This window comes from Pristis pectinata, chromosome 24 (genome assembly GCF_009764475.1).
Source record: "Pristis pectinata isolate sPriPec2 chromosome 24, sPriPec2.1.pri, whole genome shotgun sequence".
NCBI classification, from domain to species: domain Eukaryota; kingdom Metazoa; phylum Chordata; class Chondrichthyes; order Rhinopristiformes; family Pristidae; genus Pristis; species Pristis pectinata.
In genome coordinates, this window is record NC_067428.1 from 18,716,543 (window position 1) to 18,730,087 (window position 13,545).

General features: G+C 40.9%; 1 protein-coding gene across 3 annotated transcripts in view; it reads right to left on the bottom strand.

The window, feature by feature from the left end:
• Nucleotides 1-1,986: 1,986 nt before the first annotated feature.
• Nucleotides 1,987-13,545, bottom strand: part of si:ch211-129c21.1 (uncharacterized protein LOC563087 homolog) — a 71,866-nt gene continuing 60,307 nt past the window's right edge. For 2 of the 3 annotated variants that reach the window (XM_052037748.1, XM_052037749.1), the window contains exons 11-15: nucleotides 11,433-11,655; nucleotides 7,212-7,327; nucleotides 6,935-7,101; nucleotides 6,683-6,735; nucleotides 1,987-4,959 (exon numbers count right to left, since the gene is read on the bottom strand). In XM_052037748.1, the coding sequence (XP_051893708.1) occupies nucleotides 4,169-4,959; nucleotides 6,683-6,735; nucleotides 6,935-7,101; nucleotides 7,212-7,327; nucleotides 11,433-11,655 (1,350 nt within the window). In that variant the 3' untranslated portion in view covers nucleotides 1,987-4,168. The remainder of the gene's footprint in view (nucleotides 4,960-6,682; nucleotides 6,736-6,934; nucleotides 7,102-7,211; nucleotides 7,328-11,432; nucleotides 11,656-13,545) is intronic. The other variant, XM_052037750.1, reaches the window with a different exon arrangement.

The window sequence follows — 13,545 nt, forward strand, 5'->3', positions numbered from 1 at the left end:
GCAAGGCCCTGCTGGGGTCCTGGCAGAGATTTTTATATCTTCATTAGCTACTGGTGAGGTACCAGAAGACTGGAGAATGGCTAATGTGCCGTTATTTAAGGGCTGCAAGGACAAGCCAGGGAGTTATAGGCCAGTAAGCCTTACAACAGTGGTGGAGAATTTAGTGGAAGGGATTCCAAAGGACAGTATGTATATGGATTTGGAAAGGCAAGGATAGATTAGGGATTGTCGGCATGGCTTTGTTCGTGGGAGATCATGTCTCACAAATTTGATTTGAGTGTTTTGAGAAGGTGACTAGGAGGATTGATGAGGGCAGAGTGGTAGATGTTGTCTGCATGGACATTAGCAAGGCAATTGACAAGGTCCCACCATGTTATGCTGGTCCAGAAGGTTAGAATACAGGGATCCAGGGTGTAATAGCAAATTTTATACAAAATTGGCTTGGTGGTAGGAGGCAGAGGGTGGTAGCGTAGAGTTGCTTTTCAGATTAGAGACCTGTAACCTGTGGTGTGCTGCAGGGATCGGTGCTGGATCCTTTATCATTTGTTATGTATATTAATAATTTGGAAGAGAATGAAGGTGGCATTATTAGTAAGTTTGCAGATGACACTAAAATAGGTGGTATGGTGGACAATGAAGCAAGTTGTCTAAGGTTACAAGAAGATCTAGATCAACTGGGAAAGTGGCTGATAGAATTTACTCAGACAAATGCAAAGCATAGTATTTTGGGAAGTTAAAACAGGCCAGACCATACACAGTGAATGGCAGGGCCCTGGGGAGTGTTACTGAACAGCAGGACCTAGGGGTGAGTACAAGTATATAGTTTTTTGAAAGTGGCAACACAGGTATACAGAGTCGTGAAGAAGGTGTATGATATGCTTGCCTTCATCAGCTGAGGCATTAGTATTGAAGTTGGGACATCATGTTACAGTTGTACAAATTGTTGGTTAGGCTGCCTTTGTTGTTTTATGTGCAGTTCTGTTCTTCATGCTATAAGAAGGATGTGATTAAGCTAAAGAGGGTCCAGAGAAGATTCACAGGAATGTTCCTTGAACTGAACAGCTTGAGCTATAAGGAGTGATTGGACAGGCTGGGACTGTTTTCTCTGGAGGGAAGTATGCTGAGGGATGACCTTATAGAGGTTTATAAAATTATGAAGGGCATAGATAGGGTAGTCACAGTCCTTTTCCCAGGATAAGGGAGTCTAAAGCTAGAAGGCATAGGTTTAAGGTGAGAGGAGAAAGATTTAAAGGGGATCTGAGGGCAAGTTTTCTCAGAGGGTGGTGGGTATATGGAACAAGCTGCTAGAGGTGGTCGTAGAGGCAGGTACAACAGTTAAAGGATATTTGCATGGGTACGTGGTAGGAAAGTTTGAGGGATATAGGCCAAATGCAGGCAAATAGGATTAGTGTAGATAAGCATCTTCGTCAGCATGGAGGAGTTGGGCCAATGGCCCTGTTTCCATGTTGTATAACTCTATAAATCAATCAAGTGTTCCTGGGTCAATAGCTGCACGGGACTTCTTTATAATCAGGAAAAAAGAAGCACTGAATGATTTGTCTCACCATTATAGTTAATATAGGATGATTTAACATTTTGAGTAGTTGCAAGATTTTAAAAAGTTTTTCTTTATGATTTACTACAATTAAAAGGCTACTCAGTTCAGGAGCAAGATACACATTTGGCTTTGTATTTTACTATCAATGAGGCTGTTTGATACAAACATCTTTCTGCTTATCCAACATTATTTCTCCCCAGATGTTCTAATTCATGCTAGATTATGGCTCCATGACACTTTCAGTATCTTACCATTCATATGAGCATGTTAACTGATAAATTAGAGTCAGCAACTGGATGCATGCAATCAAGAATAGGAATCTCAGAAAGATTTATCCTTCTTGTGTAGTTCAGAATCTCCAAAGTATAATGGGGTCACTGTATATTTTTCCACATCCTGACCCACCTCAGACCCAAGTGACGAAAAAAAGGAGGAACAGATAAATTTACACCTCAAAAAGTACAATAGCCAATTAGCTGCCCAAAGGAAGGTGCATCAATAAGATGCTCAAAGTTATCAGATTTTCCTTTATTTAATGACTTTAAAAAAATCTTAAGGAAACTTTAAAAATTATATTGTTATTTCCAGGTCCTCAAAATAGTTCCCAGTAGAGAAAAGTTTGACATCGTACACATATTTCACACCATTCCATTTTCAAGAAACAAGATAATTGCCTTTGCAAACTGGTTCATTACATACTTGGCAGTTAACATTTGACCATGTTTACATTACTGTGAATTAGTGAAAATAATCTGCAGGATAACTGCAAACAGGGGTTTAATTCAAGTGTCTGTAATCTAAATACTGTTTAGGCCTGTCCTGATTAGAGTGGATCAGATTTAGGGAGAATTATGGAAAAGCTATGTTTATACAGAGACTGGCAAAACAGGTGGTGTTAATTATGTTAATCCAAGCAATGCATTTCTATGCAGATTTTTTGGGGGGGATTTATTGCTGTCTATTTTCTGCCTTTATTTCCTGAAGGTGTTGACTCAGTCAGGGATAAAGTTCCTGCACCTTGCTCAACTAACTGTACTTTATGCATAAGCATAATATTAACCTAATATTAACCAGGGGAGAAGGGCCTACTTAGCCTGATCCTGTCCAAAGCTGATGGACTTTCCAGCAGGAATCTCTGTAAAACAAACAAGAGCAGGAACTACAGCTCATTTCCCACCTCTCTGGTAATGTGAAAATGTGACATTGTACAAGTCTGACCAATGCCTTAGAATAATATATTTTTTTCAAACAAACAGTAGTAAATTTAAATGTTATTCTCAATTACATGGATGCACTTCACTAGTCGCCGATGTGGAGTGTGCTTCATCTCCAGGTCCACCCATGCACAAACATAACCTTGGAAGAGGGGCAAGGAGTCGAAATAGATGAATCCCTCAACAACTTCTTGCCTAGACCTCTGAATGCCACCTTGTCCATGCCAGGAGCAGTCCCATGAACAGGTCCTCTGTACTCAGTGCCCAAAGATCAGGAGTGTGGGACTGAAGTGCAAACAAAAATTGGAGAGCATCCTTTTACCTGATGTCTCAGTTGAAACCATATAAATCCTTGGACATTAAATATTTCTTGGACATTCTACCCTGTTTAACTCAATCTGAATGCTGCCTAACTGGCCAAGGAAATATGGGGATTTGCTCTTGGATATCTGTTAGTTTTGCTTATAGATAGCACTGTGGTGACTGATTCAGTACCAAAGGTCTAAAGTTAAATAAACAAAAGGAAAGAATAAAGAAGGCAGGACAATTTCATCTAAAGTGTCACAGAATATTGTTATGGGTTCACAAGCTAGACTATTGAAGTGATGGCAGAAGTGCATTCAAGAGACAATTAGAAATGAGAAAGGACTGAGATATGTGATGATAAGACATAGAGGTTGAACTAATAGGCTTGTTAGACAGTGCTTTTCTCCTGTTCTTAATAAATTCTTATATTCTGTATTAAAATAGTTTATGCCAATATCAGTCATAAAACTAAACGTTTGACAAATGTGTATTCATTGTGATTATATGAATGTTAAACATTAAATCACACACATTTTAGTACTACATGGAAGGACACAAACTAGAGAAAAACAGAGCAAGATTCAATCATAGTCACATAAGTATTTGTATAGAACACACACATGGAGAAATTCAGTGATTCCACATTCCCAGGGATCAGCTAATCTCACCACATGTGTATGAGAATTAAGGCTACAACTTAATCCTTATTGACAATCCACAGTGCTTTCAAACAAGCTTGATGGGAGTATATAAACACCTAACTAGGCCAATAGTACCCAGATATTAAAAACTCCTGGTACTTTTAAGTTAAGAGTTTTAAAAAATATATGCCATAGACCAAAAGAATATTGTTTTTCTCCTGGGGTGAAATATACATAATATATATTACCTTGGCCTTTACAGGACTTATAATGATATACAGTCTCTTATTGAATATACATGGCTCATTCTTCCACATTAACATAAGTCCAGGTAAAACAGTCTCTTTCATAAGATTATGTATGTGGGAGAGGTGGTATGGAGAGGATGGAAAAAGCTACACTGCATTACCCAATATTCTTGGCATGTGGATTTTGTCATTTCCTTAGGCTTAGGCTTTTGATTCAGTCTGATCAGCATCAATGTATTCCAATTCATCAAGAACAAGCAATGGTCTAGCACAGCTGGAGTTAGCATTCTCTAGTGGTACAGAATTATTGTTGCTATTTTTCTCAAGTGGATTTGCATCGCTGATACTTGTAAGTGGAAGGTCAACATTGTTCAGTGCACCCTTCAATTGAGGACCTTCCGACAGGGTTGTTTTCTCCTCCAGCTGCTGCACTGAGTTGTTCAAGATGGTAGCTGGTGCTCTTCTTGCATTTTCATTTCCAGATGGTCGCAATGGAATCGGCACATGACCTTTATAAATATTCCATGCAAGAAGAAGTACAAACATCATGATGAAGAGTACTAGGAAACCTTTCAATGTTAATTCAGTTTGAAGGTAATTTTGTATCATTGGCAAGTTGCCTCTGCGAACAGTATTGCCTGGTGAGGTTGGCACACCAGCTGATTTAGCACCAAGATCAGTCTTAGTTGGAACTGGATGTTGATCTACTCTAGATTTATATGTGGATGAGTAGAGAAAATAACTTGCTGTGACTTGTGAAAGTAGTTTACCAGCCACTGTTTCAACAGAGAGGCAGTCATACTGTCCTTCATCTTCTGCAGAAACATTAAATATTATTAAACCAACATTGAAATGGAAGTATCGTGAATCTACTGCTGGAATTGCTCTTCTTTTGTGTAACCATTGCATTTGAGCCAAGTTAGACGCAGGATAACAATTCAAAACCATGTTGTTTCCAGGAATAATTATTTGTTTTTCTGCTTTATACATTTCTGAACAAGAGAATATTTGTGTTATTATAATTAATATCAGCAAAATAGCATTATTAATAAATACTAAAAAGCACAAATGACCAAAAACTACTTAGACATCGGTAGAAATTCTAACAAATGCAGTACAGTTAACTCTTCGCCAAATTTGCCATTTTTATGTGCAAATCTCAGTAGTGCAAGGCACGATTTTACCATGCAACACAGTCCAGTCAGACCTGGATATCACAAGTGCACTTTGCAACATGGATCATTGGGTAAACACTTAGTAGCAGAATCTCATCTGATTCTATCCTTTCTGGACCAAAAGGTACAGAATGCATTGTAGTGTGATCTCGCTGGGTTATAGTCCTTTAAATATTTTGAGTTGCCAGTCTTGTTCCAACATCCAAACACATTTGAGATAACTTACTGACAGAACAATCTAATTTGCTACTCTGATACAGTAACCAGTAAACGAAAAACTGAATATGCAAAATGGTAGTATACATTTCGTAATTTTTTTTAAATAGTCTTTCAAGGGATGGGGCTTCACAGGCTGAGCCAGCCCTTGAGGAGGTGGTGGTGAGCTGCCTTCTTGAACCACTGCCAATTCCTGAGGTGTGAGTATACCCACAATGCTGTTAGGGAGGGAGTTCTAGGCTTTTGACCAGTGACAGTGAAGGGACAGCAATATACTTCCAAGTCATGATGGTGTGTGGCTTGGAGAGCAACTTCCAGGTGGTATTTCCATGCCACCTGTACAGAATACTATTGATTCATCAGCTGAGGGGAATAGCAGGTGGTAATCAGCAGAAGGTTTCCTTGCCCAAGAGATTTCATGGGATCCAGAGTCAATGTTGAGGATTGTCAGGGCAGTTCTCTCATGAGTGTATACCACTGTACTGCTGCTTCTTCTGAGTCTGTCCCACCAGTGGGACAGGACATACCCAGGGATGGAGATGGTCGTGTCTGGGACATTGACTGTAAGGTGTGATTCCACGAGTATGACTACATCAGGCTGTTGCTTGACTAGTCTGTGAGACAGCTTTCACAATTTTGGTGCAAGCCCCCAGATGTTGGTAAAGAGAACTTTACAGCATCAACAGGGCAGTTTTTGCTGTTGTCATTTTTGGTACCTAGGTCAAGTCTGGGTGATCTGTCCAGTTTTATTTCCTTGTGACTTTCTAATAGTTTATTACAACTGAATGGCTTGCTAATAGTCCCATTCCTTTATTTCTCTCTAGCCCTGCAATATTTTTTCTTCCCTATGCCCACCAACTCCTCTTTTTGATTCTTTTTGCCACTCGCCTACACTTAAGGGCAATTTACAGTTGACAATAAACCTACCAGCACTTCTTTGAAAGGAAAATGGAGCACCTGGCAGAAACCCTTGCCCAAGCTAAAAGCTCAATACAGGGAAAAATCTGATTACCGCTGAGCAAGACTCTGCACTGAAATCGGACACTTAAAATAAATTTTGGTTTTTAAAGCATCTGTTACCATCACTTGGTTTGTAGAAGATAACATCACTACTTTGGAAAACTTTATGAAATGTGCAACAATAAATAGACAAATGAGTGTAAAATCACTAAGTGTGAACTTTTGAGAAAACAATCCTGGGAGCCTGAGGTGTAGGTGGGGTTGATGGGTCAGGGAGGTGAAGAAACACTAGAAGTGAAAAGAGAAAAAGTGGACAACCCAGCATTTAAGCCATATCTACAAAACATATAACTATGAGACATACCATGGCTAGGACATTTTGAAGGATCTCCATTCTCTATATTCTGAACTAAATTCCTAACGAAGATAAAAAGTAAACAATAAATTAGAGCACAGAACACACAAAAAAAGTGCACCAACAAATAACAACCTAACTAAACGATTAAATGCTCTGCAGCTAAGCAGTCCTGGCCTTATCTTCATACCTCCAAATGATGACAAATTAACTTAAAAATCTGGCACAAAGATACTCATATTCTTACATGGTTTTACTCACTGTATATCAATATTTTTCTTTGAAATGTAAACACATTGGCTTGTCATTTTATCCCATCCACAGTAAGGGTCTCTGGACAGTACACAGTCCCAACAGTCGATATATTGAGTGCAAATGGCAACAGGCACTTGTGCAACCACTGATGGGGATCCAACATACAACTGACCCTAGGAATCAAATGAAAGTTCTGAAACTGATACATCATTAAATGAAAGCCATATTCAAAGTAGAACACCACAAAAGCAAAAAAATATATTCGACTTCATGCTTGTTATACCCTTTTTGAAGAAAGCTGCAAGTTTTGTACTGGCTCTGCAGAAAGGAACAGCTGCACCTCCTCAATAATAAACATCTCTCTCTCCAAGCTAAGGGCTTTGTGCAGGTATCCGCTATCTGAAAAAGAACACAGCTACATTAATATGTAGCTTTTGAGTGTGGTCATAAAAAATGTATCCTCATGATTATGAATCCTTTTGCTATATCCCAGAAATCATAATTCACTCCATTTGAACTTTTGTGAAACTCAGATCAGAAGTAATTAAGGTCATGCATTTTGCTGCAAAAGTGGATTTGGTCTGATGAGTGACACTTTCATGCTTCCTTGCAACAAGGTAGGGTATTATACCTAGTTTATTTAAACCCATAGCAAAAATCTGGGCCCCTCTTTACCAACAACCAGCCAATGAGCTGGTCTCATTTTTGCTAAAAGCATTAAACATATGAATCTGCCCTACATGAATCTATAACACATATAGAGGACATAAATTGTAATTCAGTTCTCAATAAATTTGTTCAGGACTTATAATGTTATGAAGAGATTTGATCATCTTTGTGTAGACAATTATTTTAGCTAGATAGGCTGGGGAGAAAGTCAGGGTCCTATTTTCAAACCATGTTCAATGCCAGAAGGTATTCTCCCAAAGATCAGTAGACCTATAAAATAAGATGACTTCTTACATGGTGAACACAGATTTAATGTTCCTTCAGGTGAGAGCTGTTCTCTTCTTGTATGGGATGGAGATCACCTGGTGGGGGTGGGGGTGGGGGGGGGGGGTGGTTAGGGGTAGAGGTTTTATATGACATTTATCAGAGCTAAAGTTTTCTCCTGGACTAGTTTTGATCATCTAAGGGAGAAAGTAAGGAATTGAGGATTTTGTTTCTCCATGGGCCTAGTTTTTAGTGAAATGTATTTTCACCTCTGAGATGTTACATGGCTCTGGAAAAAATGGAGAATGCATTCATTGTGAGGCACAAGTTATCACAATTTTACAGAGCATACTGGGTAGACCAGTAATTTTTTAATGTTTGTATGCACTTTCCAGGAGGAACCTACTTTCAAGTTAGTAACAGAAATCAGAGCCAAATTCCTTCTGTTGGACCCCCTGCAGCTTCCTTCTACTCCCCACTAACCTCAACTGTCATGGAGCACAAGGGGCCTGTGACTGCACTCCTCTGTTGACAAACAAATCACTGAGCACCGCCCCCCCCCCCCCCCCCCCCCCCCAGTGGTAATTAGTTTTAGAACATCAGTTATGTCTGTGTTTATGGGCCTGTCACACAAAAAAGAAATTAGTGTAGTTTATTTCACCATTTAACTCCAAATGCTTTCAGATCAGCTTGCCCTAAAACAAAAATGTACAGAACAAATTTTGTGCAACAGTACAAATTTAAGGACTTAATCTGCTCCTTTCTGGACTACAGTGATATCAGCTTGACTTTCATGTCAAATAATGTTCTCTTAGTGGAATATGAAAGTGAACATGTAGGGGGAAATTCATCTTGTGATGTCATTACCCATCCAATCACATATGGAATTTGAGCACAGTCTTACAAATACAACTACTTAATATCTGGGAAGAAGAGAACTGCATTTCTGCATCCCCTTTCACATCCCTTGCAAAACATCCCAAAGCATTCTATAACCGAGTGTAGTCAATGTTTTAATGGAGGAAAAGCAGCTTTCAATTTGTGCACAACAAATTATCACAAAGTAATAAAATAATATCAGCATAATCAGTTTCAGTAATGTTGCTCTCCCAAAGCTGTATTTATTTTGTAGGTAGAAAAGACATTGCAATGGTTCCTTATATTTGAAACCAGGTCACATAAGATTATAATTAAAAGATCTTAGTGTCATGTTACTATTGCATGTCAGAGATATAGCCTTGTGTCACGAAACAAGGATAATTGCAGGTTAGAACCATCTCTGCTCAGCTCCCAGAGACTCTCACTTGGAAAAATCAGGAGTCAAACTCATGTAGTCCCCAGTATCACTTGGCCGTATTTATACAGCAAATAATTGTTATCCCTTTTGAATAAAAAGGAGCAGCTTTTTACATCATGCAACCAAAAACCAGACAATGGAAAATGAATTTAAGTCCATAAGTTATCAAAGACTACCCACAACATTAGTGATTCATCAGTAAAATGACAAATACATTTGATTTAGTTTACACAAGGGAGAATACAGCACTAAGATGGTGTTCTACATGCAACCCATTCTAATCTTGACTTAATGGTGGTAAATTGCTTAGTGCTAAATATACATGGCAAAAAATGAAATATAGTTACTTTTCCAACAACTACTCTCTCATTTTGATTAGTGTATGTGTAGCAAGCTGAGAAGTGAATTGCTGCCTAAATGTCAGGTATCTCAAGGCGTGAACTCTTCAAACAAAGCAGGTTATTTAAGTGAATCAATATCTTGAAATCCAGTGTTAGTCATTTAGTTAATGTTATGCATAGTGCAGATCTCAGTATTATGCAAATTTTCTGAGTAAAAGAAGAGAGTCAGGGGGCAGAAATGAGTGTAGTCGCTGTTACTAAGGAGAAGGTGTTTGGGAAGTTGAAGGGTCTGAAGGTGGATAATTCACCTGGATTGGGATGGACTGTACCCCAGGGTTCTGAAAAAGGTAGCTGAAGAGATTGTGGAGGCATTAGAAGTGATCTTTCAAGAATCACTAGAGTCAGGAATGGTCCAGAGGACTGGAAAAGTTGCAAATGTCACTCCACTCTTCAAGAAAGGAGGGAGGCAAAAGACAGGAAATTATAGGCCAGTTAGCCTGACTTCAGTGATAAGATTTTAGAGTCCAGTATTAAGGATGATGTTTTGCGGTACTTGGAGGCATGTGATAAAATAGGCCGAAGTCAGCATGGTTTCCTTAAGGGGAGATCTTGCCTGACAAATTGCTGGAATTCTTTAAAGAAAGAACAGGCAGAACAGACAAAGGAGAGTCAGTGGATGTTGTTTACTTGGATTTTCAGAAGGCCTTTGACAAGGTGCGGCACACGAAGCTGCTAAACAAGATAGGAGCCCATGGTATTACAGGAAAGGTTGTAGCATGGATAGAAGATTGGTTGACTGGCAGAAGGCAAAGAGTGGGAATCTGGTTGGCTGCCTGTGACTAGTGGTGTTCCTCACGTTATATGTTAATGGTCTGGACGATGGAATTGATGGCTTTGTGGCAACGTTTGCAGATGATACAAACATAGGTGGAGGGGCAGGCAGTGTTGAGGAAGCAGGGAATCTGCAGAAGGACTTGGACAGGTTGGGAGAATGGGCAAAGAAGTGGCAGATGTAATACAGCGTGGGGAAGTGTATGGTCATGCACTTTGGTAGAAGGAATAAAGGCATAGACTATTTTCTAAACGGGGAGAGAATTCAGAAATTGGAAGTGCAAAGGGACTTGGGAGTCTTAGTGCAGGATTCCCTAAAGGTTAACTTGCAGGTTAAGTCGGTGGTAAGGAAGGCAAATGCAATGTTAGCATTCATTTCAAGAGAACTAAAATATAAAGCAAGGATGTAATGCTGAGGCTTTATAAGGCATTGGTCAGATCACATCTGAAGTATTGTGAGTAGTTTTGGGCCTCAATATCTAAGGAAGGATGCGCTGGCGTTGGAAAGGGTCCAGAGGGGGTTTACGAGAATGATCCCAGGGATGAAAGGGTTAACACGTGAGGAGCATTTGATGGCTCTGGGCCTGTACTTGCTGGAGCTTAGAAGGATGAGGGGGGGGGATCTCATTGAAACCTACTGAATATTGAAAGGCCTGGATAGAGTGTACATGAAGAGCATGTTTCCAGAAATGGGAGAGGATGTTCTCAGTAGCCTCAGAATAAAAGGATGTCCCTTTAGAACTGAGATGAGGAGGAATTGCTTTAGCCACAGTGTGGTGAATCTGTGGAATTCATTGCCACAGATGGCTGTGGAAGCCAAGTCATTGGGTATATTTAAAGCAGAGGTTGATAGGTTCTTGATTAGTAAGGGTGTCAAAGATTATGGTGAGAGGGCAAGAGAATGGGGTTGAGAGGGAAAAAGGCTTAATTCTGCTCCTATGTCTTATGGTCTAAACTAGTTTCAAATTTTATGTCAGTCACTCTCTTAGGACACAATTAATCCATGATATGGTAGCATTTTCTTTTAAGCTGTTAACATGTAAATTTAATTCTGTAAAAGTGGATTATTGACAGTACAGTATATGCACAGAAAATAATTTACCTGTTCCCAGAAAAATGACATCGTATTCTTTCAGGTTGGCAGCTGTAACTCTATCCACAACTATCTGGGTGTACTTCACACCCTGCTTTATTAATTTGGGTCGGTTGTTGATGGGGGTCACTAAATCATCCATTAAAGGGTGATCCCTAACAAATTGGAGTGTTTTGTCTGGTAGATCTAGTGAAGTCTTGAAGCCACTCTGACGGATATTACTGTTGATACACTAGGGGGGAAACGGAGGAAAGAAGTTGCCTGAGTTAGCTGGGGCTTCAAATGTCACAAATTCAAAATCTTTAAGATAATACGTATGAATGTTATTTGTAAAAATGAGGTGGAGCTGGAATTGTTGGATACATTCCGTTTTTCCTCCATACTTGTCTTCTTTATGAAGGTGCTGGCTTGAACTGGAGGATGGTCTCATGTGGGCAAGCAGAACCCTACCCTGAACCCTACCCTCACTCAACATCACACATCTGAGCTGAAAGTTAAGAGTTATAGTTTAGTGTTCAGGTGTGGTAAACATAGATGATTTTCCCCATTACTAATTACTGGAGCTTGAGACAAAATGGAACATACCTTTTTTTTTAAACAACTTGGAAGATCTGATGATTAAACCTTGAAACTTTTCTGGTCTGCAGAGTTTGGTGCATTTACTGGTCAAGTGGACAGAGAAGCTGTTTCACTGAAATTCTTAATATTTTAGAATTTTTGGGGAAGTCTGCTCAAATGATCAACAATCAAAATACATTTAAGTTTTATTTTACATATTAAGTTTTTGTGGCGAAAGTGCTCAGATCAAATTTAATAGCACAAATTGCCAACATGCGGCTAGACAGAAAAATAACTCTTGGTAATCAGCATTGATCATTAAAACTTCCTGTTGTAGTGACTCACCGGCCAAGCAAGCGAACCGGCTTGGCGGTCGGGTCACGCGTCGTCGGAGCGGTGAGGCCCAAGGTGGCGTTGGGCCTTCATCTTCCCCAAGCGACAGGAGAACCTGCGCGCGGGAAAGGTTTGATGACGTAGCACATACGTCATTTCCGTTTTCAGTGGGCGGGAACCATTCCTCTTAAAAGGCCCGCGCAAGGCGGGAAAATAAATCAGTTTTTGTTCTGCAGACCACCGACTAGTGTCTTGCTTTCACATCGCGGTAGCAGCCGTTACATTGGTGACCCCGACGGTCCAAACAGATTTTGGACCCGCACAATGGACGACAACGCAGCAGCCAACGCAATGGCACTCAAGCTGCCCACCTTTTGGACGCTTCAGCCCAGCGTCTGGTTCAACCAGGCTGAAGCACAATTCCAACTACGGCAGATCACCTCCGACCCCACAAAGTACTATCATGTGGTCAGCTCTCTGGACCAGGAGACAGCCGCCCAGGTCGGAGACTTCATCCAGTCTCCTCCGGAGGAGGATAAGTACCCGGCTTTCCAAGACTCTTATTCAGACCTTCGGCCTCTCCCGTCACGAGTGAGCCGCCTGCCTGCTTCATCTCAACGGCCTGGGGGACAGATCCCCATCGGCCCTAATGAACGAGATGCTGGCCTTGGCTGAGGGACACAAGCCTTGCCTAATGTTCGAATAGGCCTTCCTCGAACCCGATGACGTTCACCTGCTGTTGGCCGACGCCAATTTCAGCAACCCACGTGAGGTAGCTGCCCGGGCAGATGTCCTGTGGAAGGCCAAACGTGAGAGTGGGTCATCCGTCGGCCAAATCGCCAGGCCGCGGGCCCAACGCCTACCTAAGCCAGTCCCAGTAACTGAATGACCACACCCCAGAAACACAGACGACGAAACTGGTGACCAGCTGTGTTTCTACCATCAGAGGTGGGGCACGGAGGCCCATCAATGCCGCCCACCCTGCAAGTTTCAGAGAAACGCCAGGGCTAGCCGCTGCTGATGGCTACGGCGGCTGGCCGCCAACACAGCCTCCTATTCGTTCAGGACAAGCAGTCTGGGCGTCATTTCCCTGTCGATACTGGAGCAGAGGTCAGTATTTTGCCCCCGACTGGCAGCGACACTCGTAACAGGCAACAAGGTCCTGTACTCAATGCCGGAAACGGCACAACGATACGGACTTTCGGTACCTGTACAGTTCAATTACAATTTG